This window comes from Hylobates moloch, unplaced genomic scaffold (genome assembly GCF_009828535.3).
Source record: "Hylobates moloch isolate HMO894 unplaced genomic scaffold, HMol_V3 SCAFFOLD_1, whole genome shotgun sequence".
NCBI lineage: Eukaryota > Metazoa > Chordata > Mammalia > Primates > Hylobatidae > Hylobates > Hylobates moloch.
Window position 1 is genome coordinate 98,787,833 of NW_026652276.1, and position 22,830 is coordinate 98,810,662.

A 22,830-nucleotide genomic window follows, 5' to 3' on the forward strand; every position below is an offset into this window, starting at 1 on the left:
CGCGCCACTGCACTCCAGCCTGGGTTACAGGTCGAGAACCTGTCCAAAAAAAAAAGAAAAAGAAAGAAAAAAGAAAAGCTCTCGATTAGCCCCATCTGTGGGGGCTGGGGCTGCTCCAGAATTTCTACGGGTTCAAGGGCAGCAGCCTGGTTGCAGGTGAGGATCAGGGCATTTCTTGGAAGCTGCATCTGCGGGGCAGGCTCTGTCCTCCGTGAATTGGGGGCCTTGCCAAGTTCCCCCAACCCTTTTTTCCCTGCGGCGCCATCTTGGGAGCAGGGAACAAGTGATTCTGCCCCAGGAAAGGTCGAGAATGTTCCTGGGGGGCTTCAGGCGCTTTCCACAGAGGGAGCACGGAGGGGGCGGAGGCTCCCTGCAGGGAGCAGCGCTGAGGTAGACTGGCTCTGACCTTGGCTCTCTGAAGGGAGAAAAACTTAATCGTTCGTCAGGTCCAGGAGCTCCAAAGACCCCCAATCCTCAGTCACTCATCTCCTGACAAAAGAACTTGCGAAACTGCCAAAGCGCCACACTTCGGCTCGCGATTGTGAGGAAATTGGTTGAGGAACGGAGTGGGACACCCAGGCCGCTCCGCCAGCACTTCCAGGCGTTCCGTGGGGCGCATCTCCTCGGATGGGCCGCCGACCGTACCACGCCGATAGGACAGCGTACCCTCCTCCACTACAGCCTGCCCAGCCCCGGACTGCGCGCCCGAGCTGTGCGCATGCGCAGACCGCCCGCACGGCCGCAACGCGCAGGCGCCGTGTCCACTTCCGGGATCTGTCTGCCGCTCCCTCTGGGCTTCCGTCCTCCGCCCGCGCCCGCCGGAGCCTGTTCGCGTCGACTGCCCAGAGTCCGCGAATCCTCCGCTCCGAGCCCGTCCGGACTCCCCCCGATCCCAGGTAACGGCCAGCAGGGGCGAGCGTCTCACCCTGTCGGCCTCTCTTGTCCAGGCCTGGCGCCGGACTTGGACCCGCGGGGGCAGTGAGACGGGGGGCTTAGGCCGCAGGGCCCCGAGGCTGAGGCGCGGCCGGGTCTCTCTGCCGGGGCCTCCGGAGGGGGCGGGGATCCCCTTTCTCCGTGGATCCCCTTTCTCCGTGGATCCCCTGGAGCTTCTCTCAGGATGTTCCAGCTCCAAGCCGCCTCCGATGCCCGAATTAACGGCCCCTTCTGCGCCCCCAGGGTCCTACTTGCACCTCTGCTGGGGGCATTTGTCAGCGTCTCTAAAATTGTGTCAAGTAGGAGGATCTCCCGTAATCGAGCGACCCGCGGGACTATTCATCTCTTTAGCGTCTAGAGTCGATCCCTGCATATAGTAGGCGCCCATAGGATGTTTGCCTGCTCTCTAGGGCAGCCCTCAATCCTTCGGATATTGGGGAACCTTCCCGATCTCGAGAAAAACCTTCTCCCGAGTTCTTTAAGATTTCCCTGCATGAGTACCGCCTTCCCCCAAGTCAAAACTGCACCCTTCTCGGCGCTCTTATTCATTTAGTGGAATCTTTTATGCCAGTTCTGGCACCACCACTTTGTTGGGTGATCCTGGGAAGATGCTTCTCTGCGCCTGTTTCCTCATCTGCAATAAAGATTCTTACCCTTTTGCTAAGGATCAAGTGAGCTTATTTGCATAAATTGCTTAGAATAGTTCCTGGCCCAGAGTAGGTGATCAATAAATATTAGCTATTATTACTGCTTCTGGGCATTCTATGCATATCCGTCTTCCTTTCCTTTTCTACCTCCTCCACTCTCCCCAAACACCAACCCTCCAGACTTGAAGACCAGAATGGTGTCAGCCTCATTTATGTTTCTGGCCCCATCCCGGTATTTACAACACTCCTGGGAACATGATAGGCACTTAATCAGTTATAGCTTAGAATCTTTGATTATAAAGCCATCTGTTCTCCTGCAGCTTTGGAACCTTCTGTCTATGTCAACTCATAGCTTAAATTGCCGAGATTATCTTACTTCTGCCCTCTTTCCTCAATTTTATCTAGTCTTTCGGTTTCACGTAGGGCCTGGGTTTTCTGGTATCTAAAAACAAAGGAGGGGCATCAGTCAGGAAGGTGTTTTTGTCCTGTTAGGGAGTGGGTAACTGTGGCTGTTGTCTTCCCTTTTTTTTTTTTTTTTTTCCTGCAGCCTCGACCTCCTGGGCTTAAAAGATCCTCCCACCTCAGCCTCCTGAGTAGCTGGGACTACAGGCATGTGCCACCACACTGGGCTAATTTTCATTTATTTTTATTTATTTATTTTTGGAGATAGAGTCTCACTCTGTCACCCAGGCTGGAGTGCAGTGGTTGGTGTGATCTCGGCTCACTGCAACCTCCACCTCCTGGGTTCAAGCGATTCTCCTGCCTCAGCCTCCCAAGTAGCTGGGACTACAGGCATGAGCCACTGCGCCTGGCTAATTTTTTTTTTTTTTTGTATTTTTTGTAAAGACAGGCTCTCCATATGTGGCCCAAGCTGGTCTGGAGCTCCTAAGCTCAAGCTATCCTCCCACCTCCACCTCCCAAAGTGCTGGGATTTTGGGTGTGAGACACCACACCCAGCTTATATGGCTATTTTCTCCCACAAAGTATTCAGAGATCTTCTGGACTTCATCTGTTAATCACAGTTAAAGGAAGGGACCATTTTGGAAAACTCCTATTTTGGACGCGGAGTGGCGATACTTTGATCTAGTTGTCTCATCCAATACTGAAACAAATCCTATATAAAGAAGTTTAAAATGGTCTGCTGGTGAGGCTGGTGCCTGGACTGGAGCCTGTCTGAATGTTGAGGAGGGTGTGGTGACCTTGTTGGAGTACTTGATGTTGCTAGATTGGCTAATGAGAGTGATTAGGAACTAGGTGAATCACAGTCTTGAAAACTGACCCTAAACAAGGGACAGAGATGCCCACTTGTGTGAATACTTTCAAGCTCCAAAGGAGTAGGGCCAAGAATTTATAGCATATGTCAACATTTCCAAGCTCAGAGGAAACTAACTGGTGGGTTCTGTGGTTGGTTTAAAAGCCTTGGGTTGGCCAGGCGCAGTGGCTCACGCCTGTAATACCAACACTTTGAGAGGCTGAGGCGGGTGGATCACCGAGGTCAGGAGTTTGAGACCAGCCTGACCAACATGGAGAAACCCCGTCTCTACTAAAAATACAAAATTAGCCAGGCATGGTGGCACGTGCCTGTAATCCCAGCTACTCGGGAGGCTGAGGCTGGAGAATCGCTTGAACCCGGGAGACAGAGGTTGCGGTGAGCTGAGATCGCACCATTTCACTCCAGCCTAGGCAACGAGCAAAACTCCATCTTAAAAAAAAAAAAAAGCTTTGGGTCAAAGGAAAACAGGGAACCTACTGGCATGTATTTCAGGCTAGGCTCTGTACTACTTGCTTTCACATGTCTCATTTAATTCTCCTTGTGATGTCAGTGGTATATCCACTTTCGGAAGAAAAAAAATGAAATTTAAAGATATCAAGTGACTTGCCCAGGGTTTCATAGCTAGTGTGTGTCAAAAGCCAGGGTTCAAACCCAGCCTCGGCTTCAGAGCCCATGGCTAGCCATACATCAGAATGATCTGTACTCAGTGATAGATAAAGAAAAGGGGTGGGGGCTGGGCATGGTGGCTCATGCTTGTAATCTTAACACTTTGGGAGGCCGAAGTGGGCAGATCACTTGAGCCCAGGAGTTTGAGAGCAGCCTGGGCAACATAGGGAGACCCCTGTCTTTACAAAAAATTAAAAAATTAGCAGGGCATTAGTGATGCATGCCTGTGGTCCCAGCTACTCAGGAGGCTAAAGTGGGAGGATGGCTTGACCCTGGGAAGCCGAGGTTGCAGTGAACTGAGATCACACCACTGCAGTCCAGCCTGGGCGGCAGAGCAAGACCTTGTCTCAGAAAAAAACTCTGAGAGAGAAAAAAAGATGAGGGGGAGGGTGGGAGGAAAAGAAAAGGGATGAGGGGCAGGGCGAGGTGGCTCATGCCTGTAATCTTTGGGAGGCCGAGGCAGGCGGATCACGAGGTCAGGATATTGAGACCATCCTGGCTAACACGGTGAAACCCCATCTCTACTAAAAATACAAAAAAATTAGCCAGGCGTGGTGGTGGGCACCTGTAGTCCCAGCTACTCGGGAGGCTGAGGCAGGAGAATGGTGTGAACCCGGGAGGCAGAGTTTGCAGTGAGCCGAGATCATGCCACTGTACTCCAGCCTGGGCGACAGAGCAAGATTCCGTCTCAAAAAAAAAAAAAAAGAAAAGAAAAGAAAGAAAAGGGATGAGGAGTTCCTGGCATTTTTATTTGTCCCCTTTTCTCCTTCTCTAGCTCTATTAAGACAAAGCTTTTCAGATTTCACTTAAACATTAACCATAGTTTAGAAATTATAATTATCACCCTAGGACAGAAAGTACCCTTTCTTGGTACATAATTCAGGCTATTAGGAATTTTTTCTGCATTCACTGTGTTTCATGAATGCAAGCTGTGTTTGCTAGGTGCATTCTAAATTTGACAAACATGAGTGTTGTCTTGGCCTGCAGATTTAAAATAGCCACCTGATTATAAAAGAAGTACAGGTCTTGAATGTATGTCCAAATATGGAACTTGAATGATATGGCAAAATTAGAAATGCAATTTTAGAAGTAATTACACTGTTCTGTAAATGGCCACCTCTTTTGAAGCCTTTGCTACATTGCTTATAAAACACTGAGTTGAACATGAGAAAGCCTTTTGTCTGCAGCTGTACTTTTCAACTGGACATGAAACATGTACTTTTATGGCACGTAGATATTCACATCAAATTTCTGATTTGCAGACCAATTTTATTTTTAGTTAACAAATAAGCTTATCAAATGTGGCTTTTGAACTAAAGCGCTTTTAATTAAGGAGTTATTTTATGACAGCATGTTATTTTGAGTAGCTGTAACAAATCTGTTGTGATGGAACAATTTGGAGTGAGCATCTGATATCAGAGATAGAGAAGCATGCAGTGAGCGTCTGGAAGTTCTTTTAAAAAAAAATTAAACATTCTCATGTGAATTCATTTAAAACTTTTTTAAATTGCCAATTCCTAAGCTTTTTCTTTGTGAGTTGTAGTTTGCTTTCTAGGCTGTATAAGAGAAAAAAGTAATGACTTAACTATCTTCACTCTTAGAATAGAATATGAAATACTAGCATTTCTCTGCCAGTTCAAGGTATCAGATGTTTTTTATTTAAAGTTGCACTTACCTTTGGGTTCCCCCCCCCCTTTTTTTGTTTGTTTGTTTGTTTCGTTTTGATACAGAGTCTCACTCTGTCACCTAGGCTGCAGTGCAGTGGCACTGTTTTGGCTCACTGCAACCTCCACCTCCCATGTTCAAGAGATTCTCATGCCTCAGCCTCCTGAGTAGCTGGAATTACAGGTGCCTGCCATCATGCTTGGCTGATTTTTGTATTTTTAGTAGAGACAGGGTTTCGCCATGTTGGCCAGGCTGGTCTCGAACTCCTGACCTCAGGTGATCCGCCCACCTCGGCCTCCTAAAGTGCTGGGATTACAGGCGTGAGCCTGGCCTGGGTTCCTTTACAATTAGCAGAGGTGCTGCTTCTGCTTTCTGAGACTGATTTCTGCTTTGTCAGCTGAACTTTCATTGTTCACTTTACAACCTTCTAGTGGCCCTTCCATTCATTTCCTGCTTGCATCAGAATTCATATCTCACATTTCAACCTCCACCCAAGGTTAGCATGACACATACTTACGTGTGTTGAAACTTGAGTTTATAGTGAGGGTGCCTCCTGGAAATGATAAAGTTGGGGGTAGAGGAAGGCTGGCTGCTTTTTGAAAAATGTTCCCATTTCAGGTAATGGTTGCTTCTTCAAGTGTATCTAGATTTGGGTACCTATGAAATAGAGAATTTTTAATTTAATGTTTTGCACATTCCTGCTTTTCATTTAGTTACAATTAAAAGTTTAAAAAGTATTATCACAAATGCCTACATACTCTTCGCCTAGATTCACCAGTTAGCATTTTGCCACATTCACATTGTATATATTTTCTGTCCTGAACTATTGAAAATAAGTTACAGTGGCTGGGCACGGTGGCTCATGCCTGTAATCCCAGCACTTTGGGAGGCTGAGGCAGGTGGATCACTTGAGCCCAGGCAGAGCAGCCTGGGCAACATGGTGAAACCCCATCTCTACAAAAATTACCTGGGCTTGGTGGTGCATGCTTGTAGCCACAGCTACTCAGGAGGCTGAGGTGGGAGGATCACTTGAGGCCAGAAGACAGAGGCTGCAGTGAGCATAGATTGCACCACTGCCCTCCAAACCTGGGTGAAAGAGCAAGACCCTATCTCCCCTGCCCGTCACCCAAAAAAAGAAAAGAAGTTACAGAAGACATCATGATACTTCATCCCTGAACACTTCATCATTATCTTTGTCTCCTAAGAGCTAGGACATTCTCCTATCTAATGGCAATACCGTTATCACACCTAAGAAAATGAAAATAATTCCATATGTAATATCTAGTTTAAATTGTAATTTTCCCTATTATACAAAATACATCTTTTCTGCCCATTTTTTAAAATGTGGATTATGGGCCAGGCACGGTGGCTCACACCTGTAATCTCAGCACTTTGGGAGGCTGAGGAGGGTGGATCACTTGAGGCCAGAAGTTCAAGACCAGCCTGGCCAACATGGTGAAAGTCCATCTCTACTAAAAATACAAAAATTAGCTGGGCCTGGTGGTGCACACTTGTAATCCCAGCTACTCAGGAGGCTGAGGCAGGAGGATCACCTGAGCCCAGGAAGTGGAGTTTGCAGTGAGCTGAGATGGTGCCACTGTACTCCAGTCTGGGCAACAGAGACTCTATCTCAAAAAAAAAAAAAAATTATAATCAACTTTCACTTATCAAATTTGGTTTTCATAGCTCTCTAGAACAGTTCTCATCCTGCCTCCTTTTTGCCTTTTTGGAATAGTCCAGGCCAGTTCTTCTATAGAATGGCACACACCCTGGCTTTAACTGTTATTTCCTCCTTGTGTTGCTTGACTAGTTCCTTTACCCTTTATTTCTTTTAAACTGAAAATTAGATCTGAATCTTGATTGGATTTAGAGTAAATACGTTTAGCATAAAGACTTCATTGGTAGGTTGACCATATTCCCAGGTTTCTCCAGGATAGCCCTGTGACCTGTTGTGTCGGCATAATTATTATTTATTTTTGCTCTCAGAAGTGTTCTGGTTTGGATGGTAAGTTAAGTCACTATTTATAAGTGATGATGTGTACTTCATGTGGACTGCCATCAGGAGGCCCATCCAGTTAGATTGATCCACTATTTATAATACTGAGTTTGATTACATGGTGATTGCCAGATTTCTTCAATATAAAGGCATCTTTTTCTCTTTGTAGTTAGTAAGCAATCTGTGGGATGATAATTTGAGACTAGGAATATCCTGTACCCATGGTTTAAGAGTCCATTGATGACCCTGAACAGAATAAATTCCACATTAGTTGTTACAATGCTAGATTTATTCAGATGGTTAAGTTTCGACAGTGAGATAGGTTTTTTTTTTTTTTTTTTTTTTTTGAGATGGAGTCTCTCTCTGTCGCCCAGGTTGGAGTGCAGTGGCATGATCTCGGCTCACTGCAAGCTCCATCTCCCAGGTTCGCCATTCTCCTGCCTCGGCCTCCCAAGTAGCTGGGACTACAGGCGCCCGCCACCACGCCCAGCTAATTTTTTGTATTTTTAGTAGAGACAGGGTTTCACCGTGTTAGCCAGGATGGTCTCGATCTCCTGACCTCGTGACCCGCCTGCCTTGCCCTCCCAAAGTGCTGGGATTACAGGTATGACCACCATGCCCGGCCTTTTTTCTTTTTTTTTTTTTTCCAAACCGAGTCTCGCTCTGTCACCCAGGCTGGAGTGCAGCGGCATGATTTCGGCTCACTACAACCTCTGCCTCCTGGGTGCAAGCCATTCTCCTGCCTCAGCCTCCCGAGTAGCTGGAACTAGAGGCGTGTGCCACCACGCCCAGCTAATTTTTGTATTTTTAGTAGAGACTGGGTTTCACCAGGTTGGCCAGGCTGGTCTTGAACTCCTGACCTCGTGATCCACCTGCCTTGGCTTCCCAAAGTGCTAGGATTACAAGCGTGAGCCACCGTGCCTGGCCAGATTATTTTTTAATGGGAGGAAAATGTTTTATTTATTTCTGAACATCTTAAGATCCTCAGGCAACTTAAACATTGGTTACTTGCCTTTTCCCTATTGTACAAAATGCTTTTTGTTGTTGTTCGTTGCAGCTTTCTCTCTGAAAACACTAAGAATAATGTCACTGCATCAGTTTTTACTAGAGCCAATCACCTGTCATGCCTGGAACAGGGATCGTACTCGTAAGTATTTTATTAACTTTGCTTTTGTATTTGGTGCCTTTGGTACATTTCATCTTTAGACACATTTAGGGCTCACATATCTCAGTATCACATGTGCAAAGAACATACATCTATTATATACATTCAGAAGGGAACTAAGTCAGTCCTTTGGTTTACAGATAGATAAACTGAGGCCCAGAGTGAAGGAAGGGCTTTGCAGAGGTTACATACCAAGTTCACATTTAGTCAGAGCACTAGGACCTAGAATAAGCTGTTTCAGAGACAAGTGGTTTGCTCCTGAGCTACTCAGAGCATTATTAACTAGTATTTACTATGTTATTCATAATCAGCTTGAGTTTCCAGTTTTCTAGCTCCAGCAAACTAGAAAGGGATGGAGAATGCTCTTAGAAGAAAGCACAGCTCAGCAAGCAAAGTGACAGATAATGTAACAAGATGAGGCTGGGTGCAGTGGCTCATGCCTGTAATCCCAGCACTTTGGGAGGCCAAGGCAGGCAAATATCTTGAGCTCAAGAGTTCAAGACTAGCCTGAGCAACATGGGGAAACCCTGTCTCTACAAAAAAAAAATACAAAAACTATGTCTGTGTGTGTATGTGTGTGTGTAGGCAGGCAGATCACAAGGTCAGGAGATTGAGACCATCCTGGCTAACACAGTGGAACTCCATCTCTACTAAAAATACAAAAAATTAGCCGAGTGTGGTGGCGGGCGCCTGTAGTCCCAGTTACTCGGGAGGCTGAGGCAGGAGAATGGCGTGAACCTGGGAGGCGGAGCTTGCAGTGAGCCGAGATTGCGCCACCGCACTCCAGCCTGGGCAACAGAGTGAGACTCAATCTCAAAAATTAAAGAGCCTCTGTATTGGGTAGTTGAAAATATATAACCTGGCAGGACAGTGAATTTAGAGCATGTGTTTTGTGATCATCTCACAGAGCTTCATAGCCAACTTTCCTATATCTTCTGTTTCCACTTTCCCATCTAAAAATAGGCTTTTGGAGTATTTTCAATTATTTTTAATGACAGATGCAAGCTATCATTGTCCTCATTTAAACTACTTGATAAATTCAGCATATTAAGTCAACATTTTTTGTGACATTGTAATTTGAAATTTATAACATTTTCCAGGTTTAAATTTGGACTTGGCTTTTGAAATCTCTATATACATGTGAGAAAGTTAGAGAAATATATAACTATTTACCAGAAAGCACTCTTAAGTCCTTAGGATTTTATAGCTAGATATTACCTAGTTCCACAGTTTTATCTGTATAGCAGATAGATGTAGCTTTCCTAAGGAGGGTAGGAAAGTGAGTGTAGGTGGGGACTATTAATGACTGGCCTAAAGTTTGGATCATAGGTCTTAATTTTTTTTGTTTGTTTGTTTTGTTTTTTTGTTTTTTTTGAGACAGGTTCTCACTCTGTCACCCAGGCTGGAGTGCAGTGACGCGATCTCCGCCTACTGCAGCCTCTGCCTCCTGGGATCAAGCGATTCTCCTGCCTCAGCCTCCCGAGTAGCTGGGACTACAGGCGTGTGCCACCAGGCCTGGCTAATTTTTGTATTTTTAGTGGAGACGGGGTTTCACCATGTTGGCCAGGCTGGTCTCAAACTCCTGATCACAGGTGATCTGCCTGCCTCCCAAAGTGCTGGGATTACAGGTGTGAGCCACGGCGCCCGGCCCATAGATCCTAATTTTAATTTTAAGAAACCAATAAAAAGAAGGAGGGGCTGGGCATCGTGGCTCATGCCTGTAATCCTAGTGCTTTGGGAGGCCAAGGCAGGAGAATTGCTTGAGGCCAGGAGTTCAAGACCAGCCTAGGCAACATAGTGAGACCCTGTCTCTACTAAAAATAAAAATTAAATTAAATTAAAAAAAAAAATAGATGAACTAGATGGGGTAACAAAAGATACATGAATACAGGTCTAGTATCCCTTATCTGAACTACCTAGGACCAGAATTGTTTTGGACTTATGATTTGGGGATATTTGCATAATATATACCATTTGAGCACTGAAAATCTGAAATCCGGCCGAGCCCGGTGGCTCACGCCTGTAATCCCAGCACCTTGGGAGGCAAAAGCAGGCAGATTACCTGAGGTGGGGAGTTCGAGACCAGCCTGACCAACATGGAGAAACCCTGTCTGCACTAAAAATACAAAATTAGCTGGGCATGGTGGCTCATGCCTGTAATCCCAGCTACTTCGGAGGCCAAGGCAGGAGAATCGCTTGAACCTGGGAGGCGGAGGCTGCAGTGACCCACGATCGCGCCATTGCACTCCAGCCTGGGCAATGAGAGCAAAACTCCATCTCAAAAAAGAAAAAAAAGAAAATCTGAAATCCAAAATGTTCCGGAGAGCATCACGTTTGAGCATGACCTTTTGAGTGTCATGTTGATACTCAAAAAGTTTTGAATTTGGGAGCATGTCAGATTTCAGCTTTTCAGATTAGGGATGCTCAACCTGTATGAGTTTTTAAAAAGTCCGTTTCGTGTATTATATTCTGTATTAGTTCAGGAAATTACTCTTGAAAACAAAGTATTGTGATTTATATTGGCTTTATTGTAAAGGAGAAGTTCAGTATAGTTTATCAGCAGAGTCAATTTTTTTTATATAAACTAGTGGTTCCAGCCTGGGTCCATGATAGCAGTAATGGAAGTCCATAAACTATTTTCAGCATTTCAAAAAGACCAACAGAAATTTAGATTTAGCTCTAGTAATATTGCACAGGTGAATGAAAGTGTCAAACATTTTTACCCTGATCTACAGTTATTGTAGCTAGGTATAGTAACATTGTTTATTTTTCGCTGGTTAGAATCATTAATTGACAGTTGTACATGTCTCTGGGAAAATGAATTTTAATCTTAGTTTTCCTGTAAAGCATTATAAAATACAGCGTCCAAGTAAAGGTAAAAAAAAAAAAAAAAAAAAAAGCAATTATTCAGAGGTGAATTTGAGAACTACTTCTTTGGAAGTTTTTCTTTTCCTTACTGTAGTCTGCTTTTAAAACAACTGTGACATGTCCCCTTTTTGGTGACAATTTCAAGTTCAGGTGTTAACTGTTGTTTGACTTCTGTCTCCAGAGATTGCCCTCAGTCCCAATAATCACGAAGTGCACATCTATAAGAAGAATGGGAGCCAGTGGGTGAAAGCTCATGAACTCAAGGAGCACAATGGACACATCACAGGTAAAGGAAGATAGCTGTGAACTTAGTGTGATATTTCCAAATCAGGCACTCTTCCTTTTAGATAAAGAGCCTAATAAACCCAGTTGACCATAATTTTTTTTTCTTTTTTTTTTTTTTTGAGGCGGCGTATCACTGTGTTGCCCAGGCTGGAGTGCAATGGCGTGATCTCGGCCCACTGCAACCTCCACCTCCCAGGTTCAAGTAATTTTCCTGCCTCAGCTTCCTGAGTAGCTGGGACTACAGGTGCGTGCCACTACGACTGGCTAATTTTTTTATTTTTAGTAGAGACAGGTTTCACCATGTTGGTCAAGCTGGTCTCAAACCCCTGACCTCGTGATCTGCCTGCCTCGGCCTCCCAACGTGCTGGGATTACAGGAGTGAGCTACCGCACCCAGCCCATAATATTTAAAGTCATACAGCACTTACTGAATTTCCTTAAAATTTTAGGGAAAATACTATAATGATCTCAGTTGTTAAGTGCTTCTTGTAGCCCCAACTGGTACCCAGCACTCTACTGTTGCTATGGAAAGCGCTGAACCTACCCTGAGGACTAAAGAGCTCAAATTAGGAGATGAGACATGAAATTGAAAGCTAGATAACATGAAAATGTAGACAACACGAAAACGTGCACCAAACTATTTCCAAGTGTCTTCCGAAAGTTTCCTTTGTGTTTTTAGGGTAAGAAAGACTTTCCAGAATATTGAAAAGAACAAAGTAATATAATAAACACCCATATCAGATAATCGCCACCAGAATTACCAACTTTTTCCCTGTGCTAGGAAGTAATTTCTTTTCCTGTATCAGGAAACTCAAGGAAAAAGGATATAATAATAAGAAATATTATTCTTGATGATGGTAAAGTCACCTCTCACCAGCAGTCCTATTCCTCTCCCCCGGAAGGCAGACTATAATTTGCTATGACAGCATTCCAGTCCATTTTTAATACATTTACATATATGCATATTCATAAACAAGCTTAGGCCAAGCACAGTGACTTACACCTGTAATCCCAGCACTTTGGGAGGCCAAGGCGGGAGGATCGCTTGAACCCAGGAATCCAAGACTAGCCTGGGCAACATAATGAGACTCCCCCATTAGCACGGTGTGGTGGCACGCACCTGTGGTCCCAGCTACTTGTGAGGCTGAAGTGGGAGGATCACTTGAGATACGAAGAGCAAGGCTGCAGTGAGCTGTGATCACACCACTGCACTCCAGCCTGCGTGACAGAGCAAGACCCTCGTCTCAAAAAAAAAGAAAAGAGAGAAAACAATCTTTAGGACTACTGACTAGTGTTTTTTGAAGCTACATAAATGGCATGATATTACGCATCTCCGGCAGCCTGCTTTTGCATTCATGATTGTTTCTGAGATCCATCTATGCTGCTGTCTAGATCAAGTTTATTCCTTTTAACTACTGTTTAGCATTTTATATCTCACTTATTTACTCCTTCCTCCATTGAAGGACATTTAGGTTGTTTCAATTTTTCCATATTACACGAAAGTGCTGAATAGGCATCCCTTGATTTCTGTACGTATGTGTGAATGTTTGTAGATGGTAGATGTGTTAATACCACAGGGTATGCATGTCTGCAATGTTGCCAGGCCTCATCAGATTGCCGTCATTCCCACCTGTCCTGTATGAGAGTGCTTGTTTTCCCACACCCTGCCACATACTTGAGATGGTAAGACCGATGAATGCATGAAAGGTTCATCCATTGCTTCTGTAAGTCGTATTTTCCTGATTAATGGAAAAGTTGAGCATACTTTCAGACGTGTATTAGCCATGAGAGTTTTTCTTCCTTGTGACTGTCCTGTTCATAAATCGTGATCATTTTTTCATTGAGTTTTTGTCTTTTTTCTGTTTTTTGTTTGTTTGTTTGTTTGTTTGTTTGTTTTGAGATGAGTCTCATTCTATCGTCCAGGCTGGAATAGAATGGTTCAGTCTTGGCTCACTGCAGCCTCTGCCTTCCAAAGTCAAGCAATTCTCCTGCCTCAGCCTCCCAAGTTGCTGGGATTACAGGCGCCTGCCACAATGCCCGGCTAATTTTTGTATTTTTAGTAGAGTTGGGATTTCACTACATTGGCCAGGCTGGTCTCGAACTCCTGACATCAAGTGATCTGCCCGCCTTGGCCTCCCAAAGTGTTGGGATTACAGGTGTGAGCCTTTTTTTTTCATTTAGACAGGGTCTTGCTCTGTTGCCCAGTCACCCAGGCTAGAATGATCATGGCTCACTACAGCCTCAACCTCCTGGGCTCAAGTGATCCTCCCATCTCAGCCTCCCCAGGAGCTGGTACTAAAGGTGTGTGCCACCACACCCGGCTAATTTTTTTGTGAAGATAGGTTTCAGCATGTTGCCCAGGCTGATTTTTTATTCTTTTAGTTGGACTCTGCAATTTTACCTCTAATCACCTAAAATACTAATACTGATAAGCTTAGAGATATCCTTACCCAAATAAGAGAACTTAGCATATTTTGCTATTCTACATCCTTTACAGAAGTTGTCCTGCATTCTTCAGCAATAACTCATGACCACCCTTGCTTTGACTAGTGATTTGTAAATAATGCTCTTGAGCACCAGGAGCTGATATTTCCAAAGCAGCACCACAGACAGCGTTTCTATTTTTGTTGCTGTTCCTTTCCCACAACCTTATTTCTATTGAGTTTGGCCTATTTTCTTAAGTTCCTTTGCCAGTGGCCTCATAGCCTAAGAATAAGAATACTCATATTTTAAATTGGAGTTTTAGGCCAGGCACAGTGGCTCACACTTGTAATCCCACAACTTTAGGAGGCTGAGGCGGGTGGATCACCTGAAGTCAGGAGTTTGAGACCAACCTGGCCAACATGGTGAAACCCTGTCTCTATTAAAAATACAAAAATTAGCCAGGCGTGGTGGTGAGCACCTGTAATCCCAGCTACTCGGGAGGCTGAGACATGAGAATCGCTTGAACCTGGGAGGCACAGGTTGCGGTGAGCCGAGATGGCGCCACTGCACTCCAGCCTGGGGGATAGAGCAAGACTCTGTCTCCAAAAAAATAAAAAATTAGGCCGGGTGCAGTGGCTCAAGCCTGTAATCCCACCACTTTGGGAGGCTGAGGTAGGCCAATCACCTGAGGTCAGGAGTTTGAGACCAGCCTGACCAACATGGAGAAACCCCATCTCTACTAAAAATACACAAAATTAGGCAGGCATGGTGGCACACGCCTGTAATCCCAGCTACTCAGGAGGCTGAGGCAGGAGAACTGCTTGAACCCGGGAGGCGGAGGTTGCAGTGAGCTGAGATTGTGCCATTGCACACCAGCCTGGGCAATAAGAGCAAAACTCAGTCTCAAAAAAAAAAAAAAAATTAATTGGAATTTTAGGATTTAAATGGAAATAACTTTTAAATGAGAAAAGGCAAAGATGAAAGACCAAAGAAATCGCCAAAAATGTGAAGTATTTAGTGTGTGTTTTTTTTCCTCTACTTCTCTTCTGGGGTCCTTTGAACTTGGGCCTGTTTTCTGTCTAGCTGCTCACATGGCATTTTTTAGATCTGAAAAAACTTGTTGGAAAAATCTAAATATAACTCTGGGGCAGGAGATCAAGGATCAGACATATTTTCTCAGAAAGATAGTAATTTTAGGGGGAAAAATATTTTCTAAAGCATTCTAGAAGAAAAAAATCGTCCATACTACAAAGAAAAGAAGTGTGGCAAACATCAGGGATATCAGAGTTCTGAGGTTTTATTCTTTTGTGTTAAATATTTGATTGTTCCCCTTTTTAAGAAACATGTTTTGTTACCATGGAAAATTTTGAACAGATTTAAAAAAAAGTGGAATAGTATAATGAGCCTTTTATACTCATCACCTAGATTCCACAATTATCAAGTAACAGCCAATCTTGTTCTTCTCAATTCACTTTCTCCTTTCCTGTACTAATTTGAAGCACATCCCAGACATTATATTGTTTCATATTTCAGTTTGCATCTCTAAAAGATAATGATTTTTCTTTTTAATAATAATAAATATTGATCGGGCTTACACCTGTAATCCCAGTGCTTTGGGAGGCTGAGGCAGGCAGATCACTTGAGCCCAGGAGTTCAAGACCAGCCTGGGCAACATGGTGAAACCCCGTCTCTACAAAAAATTAGCCACGCATAGTGGCTTGCACCTGTAGTCCCAGCTACTCAGGAGGCTGAGGTAGAAGGATTTCATGAGCCTGGGAGGTTGAGGCTGCAGTGAGCTATGATCATACCACTGCACTCCAGTCTGGGTGATAAAGTGAGACCCTGTCTCAAAAAAGAAAAAAAAATCTAAAATCTGATAAAGAGGACTGCAAGCAAAATTATCTTGTAATGAATAAATAAAATACACATCACTTAGAATACAGTCTCATATTTTCTTCCCTTCAGTGGTACAAAAAATTGAGCTGACATTTCATGCAGGTAAATGAATGAATAAACTAAACTCTTCATACTACTTTTTTTTTGAGACAGAGTCTCGCACTGTCACCCAGGCTGGAGTGCAGTGGTGCGATCTCGGCTCACTGCAAGCTCCCTCTCCCGGGTTCACGCCATTCTCCTGCCTCAGTCTCCTGAGTAGCTGGGACTACACGCGCCCGCCAGCACGCCCAGCTAGTTTTTCGTATTTTTAGTAGAGACAACGTTTCACCGTGTTAGCCAGGATGGTCTCTATCTCCTGACCTCGTGATCTGCCTGCCTCGGCCTCCCAAAGTGCTGGGATTACAGGTGTGAGCCACCGCGCCCGGCCTAACTCTTCATACTACTGAAGTCACTATGACTTATGGGTAATTGAGGCTTGGATTTATATCTGTCTTTTTTCCATATAAATGTCAAGAATGCTAATTATTAATTTTTAGAGAGAGATCTGTAATAAATATTTATTAGTAATATTTCTGTACTTTTTAATGTGAAATTATATTTATAGAAAATACCTCATCAAGGCCGGGTGCTATGGCTCATGCCTGTAATCCCAACACTTTGGGAGGCCGAGGCAGGCAGATTGCCTGAAGTCAGGAGTTCGAGACCAGCCTGGTCAACATGGTGAAACCCCGTCTCTACTAAAAATACAAAAGTTAGCCGGGCATGGTGGCATCCGCCTGTAATCCCAACTACTCGGGAGGCTGAGGCAGGAGAATCGCTTGAACGCGGGAGGCGGAGGTTGCAGTGAGCTGAGATCGTGCCATTGTACTCCACCCTGGGCTACAAGAGCAAAACTCCATCTCAAAAAAAAAAAAAAAAAGAAAAGAAAAGAAAATACCTCATCAATAAATGTTAAATGAGTCATGGTAAATTTTGCTCTTGGTATGTAAGAAACTGACCTTGACTCTTGGTATATGAGAAACTGACCTTGACTTTGGGATTCTTCACAGAGGTACCAGATAAGTAAAGTCTCATCAAATAAGAAAAATAAACCTTACATTCAGATACATATTTAGGTATCTTCCTGGTTTAGATGCAAAGAAACAAGGATTCTTTCACAGGACCTGCGTAATGTAGAAAAGGTTTTCAGTATGGTTCAACTAACAGTGACTTTCAGAAGAATATATGATGAATCACAATATATATTTCCCCCTCTTTACACTAAAGATTATTTTTATTTACCCTGTATGCTGTTTTAGTTGAATGCCATGTAGCAGACTGTTGGTTAATATCATAGAATGAGGTCTGTTAATGAATACAGTTATTTTCACACACAAAAAAAGTCTAATAAAAAGGAAAGAAAAAAGTAATGAATCTTCAGATCTTTAGAAGTCTTAGAAATGTGTGAACGGGTGGAAAGAATGCCCCCGTTTAGTTTTGTAAAGTCTGTAATTATAAAACAGCTCTTCTACACGGCCTTATAGACAATCCTGAGTCCCAGACGCTTTGCAGAGAAGCATCCGTGCCTTTCCTTGAGGCGGTGATCAGGACATAGATAGTGGGAAGGACGTGCCTGGGAGGAAGGTCCCAAGACCACGTCTCATCCTGGCATGCCAGTGCCACCCACCTGCCTGTGCCGCAGTTGTTTGTCATTGACTGGGCAAAGCAGATGACCCATGTCTCACTTGTAGGTATTGACTGGGCTCCCAAGAGCGACCGCATCGTCACTTGTGGGGCAGACCGCAATGCCTATGTCTGGAGTCAGAAGGATGGTGTCTGGAAGCCAACCCTGGTGATCCTGAGAATTAATCGCGCAGCTACTTTTGTGAAGTGGTCCCCCCTAGAGAACAAATTTGCTGTGGGAAGTGGAGCACGACTCATTTCTGTTTGTTACTTTGAGTCTGAAAATGACTGGTGAGTGACATCTGAACTTTTTCTATCCCTCTCTGTAGAATTTCCATTTGCACTGCTGTTTTTTCTCATAACTCCAGTTTTTTCTCATCTGGAGTTGTGTGGTTTTTTTCTCTGAAATTCTCGATTCTGTCTGAGCATTTTCCCTTCTCATGTGCATGTTAAGTTAAATCGCACGTTTTTTATATTAACATAGAGCTATTGTGTCCATGTTCTGATCGCCTTTTTTTTTTTTTTTTTTTTGAGACAGAGTCTCACTCTGTTGCCCAGGCTGGATGGAGTGCAGTGGCACGATCTTGGCTCACTGCAACCTCCGCCCCCCGGTTCAAGCAATTCTCCTGCCTCAGCCTCCTGAGTAGCTGGGATTACAGGCACCTGCCATCGCGCCCAGCTAATTTTTGTAGTTTTTGTAGAGATGAGGTTTCACCATCTTGGCCAGGCTGGTCTTGAACTCCTGACCTCGTGATCCACCACCTTGGCCTCCCAAAGTGCTGGGATTACAGGTGTGAGCCACCATGCCTAGCCAATGTTCTCCTTTCTTTAAAGCTTATTTGCCAACCAAATCTGTGTCTTGGTGTAATATTTTACTTGTTTAAACTGTTGAAGTCAAAACTCACCAGAATCTTAGAAGTCTAATCAGGCTATTGCACATTTTTTAAATAAATCACTTCTTGCTGACCCAGTCAAAACACAGATTTATTTTATGGCCAAAACTTATTTTAACTATTCCTTCCTGTTTATTTTGATAAGGAAACAGTTATTCTCCAGCCTGGCCAAGATGGTGAAACCCCACCTCTACTAAAAATACAAAAATTAATCGGGCACAGTGGCAGGCACCTGTAATCCCAACTACTCGGGAGGAGGCAGGAGAATCATTTGAACTCAGGGGGCGGAGGTTGCAGTGAGCCGATATTGTGCCACTGCACTCCAGCCTGGGTGGCAAAGTGAGACTCCATCTCAAAAAGAAAATAATAATTATTATTCTATCTGGCATGTGTTCAGCATGACTAGTAAATATCCTTCAACATAAAGTTGTCATTTAGTACTAAACTGGCAGTGTTTGTGTTTCTACTAAAAATAGCAGAGTACACGTGACTCTTTGTAGCCATTTTGTTATTTGTATTCTGCTGAAATTGAAAGAAAGGGATTATCATGTTACCTTTGTAATTTAGTAAAACTTCAGAAATTTTATTTTTGGAAAAGAGATTGGGAATTTGCGGTAAAATTGAGTTATGGGGTGGGTGCAGTGGCTCATGCCTGTAATCCCAGCACTTTGGGAGGCCAAGGCAGGTGGATCACCTGAGGTCGGGAGTTCGAGACCAGCCTGACCAACATGGATAAACCCTGTCTCTACTAAAAATACAAAAAAATTAATGGAGTGTGGTGGCACATGCCTGTAATCCCAGCTACCTGGGAGACTGAGGCAGGAGAATCTCTTGAACCCAGGAGGCAGAGGTTGCGGTGAGCCGAGATCATGCCATTGCACTCCAGCCTGGGCATCAAGAGTGAAACTCCGTCTCAAAAAAAAAAAAATTGAGTTACGAATTTGAAACATACATTTTTCTTTCAAATGTGAAATCAAGGCTAACAAAATGTTACCTGCTAGAAATGATTTGGAAGTTTCATTGTAATGAGATAGGAAACTAACTTCATTAATATTCTTTCAAGGCTAAACTTTATGTCAGCTGGTACTCCTTGCAATCTTACAGATTTCTACAGGAAACTATTCTTCCAAGTTAAGCTTCAACCTCAGTAATTGTTTACATTTTTATTCGTTGAGAATTAGGCTCAAGTATAGGTAAATTGGACTTTATTATGGTACAAGGTATTGTCTTTGAACAAGCTATATGTTTAGGGCAGTTTTTCAGCTGTAGAACAATTATTTCATATTTCGTAGGAGTACTTTAAAACAACTTCTCAGAAGCTTATAATTCAGCCATATGAACTAATTATTTTGCTTGCTATCTTTTCCTTAATTAAACAAATTACATTATAAAGGCCAGGCACGGTAGCTTACGCCTGCAATCCCAGCACTTTGCGAGGCCAAGGCAGGCGGATCACGAAGTCAAGAGTTCGAAACCACCCTGGCCAACATGGAGAAACCCCATCTCTGCTAAAAATACAAAATATTAGCCAGGCATGGTGGCGCATGCCTATACTCCCAGCTACTTGGGAGTCTGAGGCAGGAGAATCGCTTGAACCAGGGAGGTGGAGGTTGCAGTGAGCCGAGACGATGCCACTGCACTCCAGCCTGGGCAACACAGCAAGACTCTGTCTCAAAAAATATATATACATTATGAAACAATTCAATATACTGTCTTTTTCTCCTTTTCTAGAGACTTTGTGGGGGATTTTGGTTTTTTATTTTATTTATTTATTTGTTTTTTGAGACAGAGTTTCTCTCTGTCACCCAGTCTGGAATGCAGTGGTACAAACACGGCTCACTGCAGTCTCCAACTCCTGGGATCCAGCAGTCTTGCCACTTCAGCCTCCCAAGTAGTTGGGACTACAGGTTTGCACCACCACACCTGGCTAATTTTTTGATTATTTGTGGAGACAGGTTCTCCCTTTGTTGCCCAGGCTGATCTCAAATTCCTATACTCAAGCAATCCTCCTGCTTTGGTCTCCCAAAGTGCTGGGAGTATAGTTGCAAGCCTCTGCACCTGGCTGTCTTTTTCAGAATGAACTTCTTCAGATAGGATACTAAGAAAGTGATTCTGTAGCCAGGCTTGGTGGCTCATGCCTATAATCCTAGCACTTTGGGAGGCTAAGGCAGGTGGATCGCCTGAGACCAGGAGTTTGAGACCAGCCTGGCCAACACAGTGAAGGCTAATCTCTTCTAAAATTACAAAAATTAGCCAGGCGTGGTGGCGCAAGCCTATAATCCCAGCTTTCGGGAGGCTGAGGCACAAGAATTGCTTGAACACAGGAGGCGGAGGTTGCAGTGAGCTAAGATCTTGCCACTGCACTCCAGCCTGGGCGACAGTAAGACTCTGTCTCAAAAAAATAAATAAATAAAAGAAAGTGATTCTCGTTTGACCCCGGGAGGTGGAGGTTGCGGTGAGCTGAGATCGTGCCATTGCACTCCAGCCTGGACAACAAGAGCGAAACTCCGTCTCAAAAAAAAAAAAAAAGAAAGTGATTCTATAGAAAGGTAATTTAGCATTCAAGGAAAGGCATTGGCTCAATATTTAGTCTCTCAACTGTTGAGCAACCAGACATGACTGGTTTTTAAACAGCAGTTTGGGGGCAGAAATGAATTAGTTAAGCCAAAATACTGACTGGTCCTAGACATAAATCATCTCTTTTGGATGGTGCTAGAGAATTAGAGGCTAATCCCCAACATGAGGTTCTTCTAATTTCTTGGTTGTGATTTTTCGATGAAAGAAACTAAAAAGAATTTGCAGATTCATGGAGACTTGGGAAGGATATTAAGCTGTCTTACAACCCCAAATTCACCAAAAATGGGATAGCAAATCACGGAATATTCATGATAAAAATTGAAGTATTTTCAAACTTCAGTTTTTATCTCAGAGGTTAACATCATATGTAATCCGAAATCTCACGAAAAAGTAACTGAGTTAATCAATATATATGCTTACTAATGAGGACCACTGAAAACCAGCTGTTGTGCTGAGAACATCAAGGCCAGGAGTGGAGAAGGGCCTGTTCATGGTTCTTTTCCTTTCTGTCCTTTAGAAATGCACCTTGTCAGCTGGGCGCAGTGGCTCATGCCTGTAATCCCAGCACTTTGGGAGGCTGAGGCCGGTAGATCGCTTGAGCCCAAGAGTTTGAGACCAGCCTGGGCAACATGGAGAAATCTCATCTCTACAAAAAATACAAAAATTAGCCTGTCTCAAATCATAACCCGGTCTCAAAAAACCTTGTCTCTGGCAGAAGGCCTGGTGACTGACAGAAGAACGTTGAATGCTCTGTTACTTTTCTATAGAATCTTTTTTTATAGAAACCTATCTGAAAAAGTTTATTCTGAAAAAGATAATATTCTGAATTGTTTCATAGTTTTTTTTTTAATTATGGAAAAGTGTGGCATACTTAGGTGTTTTCACCCGACATACATTTGTAGGTCATTTGGGGATGCTAGTTGAGTGGATAAACTGAAACAGTTTTCCCCTCTCATAGGTGGGTGAGCAAGCACATTAAAAAGCCGATTCGCTCCACAGTCCTCAGCTTGGATTGGCATCCCAACAACGTTTTGCTGGCAGCAGGATCATGTGACTTCAAATGCAGGTGGGAACCAGTGAGAACTGATAGACTTGAGCCGTGCATTCTTCATCCTTCAACAAATAATTTTGGGTTCTCTTTCTTTGTTTTTTGTTTTGTTGTTGTTGTTGTTTTGAGACAGGGTCTCACTCTCACCCAGGCTGGAGTGCAGTGGCACCATCATAGCTCACTGCAGCCTCCAATTCCTGGGCTCGAGCGATCCTCCAGCCTCAGCCTCCAGAGTAGTTGGGACTACAGGCATATGCCACCACACCTGGCTAATTTTTTAAAAATTGTTTTTATTCTTTGTAGAGATGGGGTCTTGCTATGTTGCCCAGGTTGGTCTTGAACTCCTGGCCTTGAACTCCTGGCCTCAAGTGATCCTCCCTCCTTGGCCTCCTAAAGTGCTGGGATTACAGGCATGAGCCAGTGTGCCTGGCCTGTAAGGTTCCTTTTCTTTGCAAGGTACTGCACTAGGCACTGTGAGGGACTCAAAAATGAGGCCCGGTGCTGTGGCTCACACCTGTAATCCCAGCACTTTGGGAGGCCAAGGTGGGCGGATCACCTGAGGTCGGAAGTTCAAGACCAACTTGGCCAACATGGTGAAACCCCATGTCTACTAAAAATACAAAAGAGGCCAGGCGCAGTAGCTCACGCCTGTAATCCCAGCACTTTGGGAGGCTGAGGTGGACGGATCACAAGGTCAGGAGATCGAGACCATCCTGGCTAACACAGTGAAAACCCATCTCTACTAAAAAATACAAAAAATTAGCCAGGCATGGTGGCGGGTGCCTGTAGTCCCACCTACTTGGGAGGCTGAGGCAGGAGAATGGTGTGAACTT

At 44.0% G+C, this 22,830-nt stretch overlaps 1 protein-coding gene across 1 annotated transcript in view; it reads left to right on the top strand.

The window, feature by feature from the left end:
* Nucleotides 1-784: 784 nt before the first annotated feature.
* Nucleotides 785-22,830, top strand: part of ARPC1A (actin related protein 2/3 complex subunit 1A) — a 36,844-nt gene continuing 14,798 nt past the window's right edge. The window contains exons 1-5 of the mRNA XM_032755944.2: nucleotides 785-896; nucleotides 8,238-8,327; nucleotides 11,395-11,499; nucleotides 17,548-17,770; nucleotides 21,908-22,015. Coding sequence (XP_032611835.1) covers nucleotides 8,264-8,327; nucleotides 11,395-11,499; nucleotides 17,548-17,770; nucleotides 21,908-22,015 — 500 coding nt within the window. The 5' untranslated portion in view covers nucleotides 785-896; nucleotides 8,238-8,263. The remainder of the gene's footprint in view (nucleotides 897-8,237; nucleotides 8,328-11,394; nucleotides 11,500-17,547; nucleotides 17,771-21,907; nucleotides 22,016-22,830) is intronic.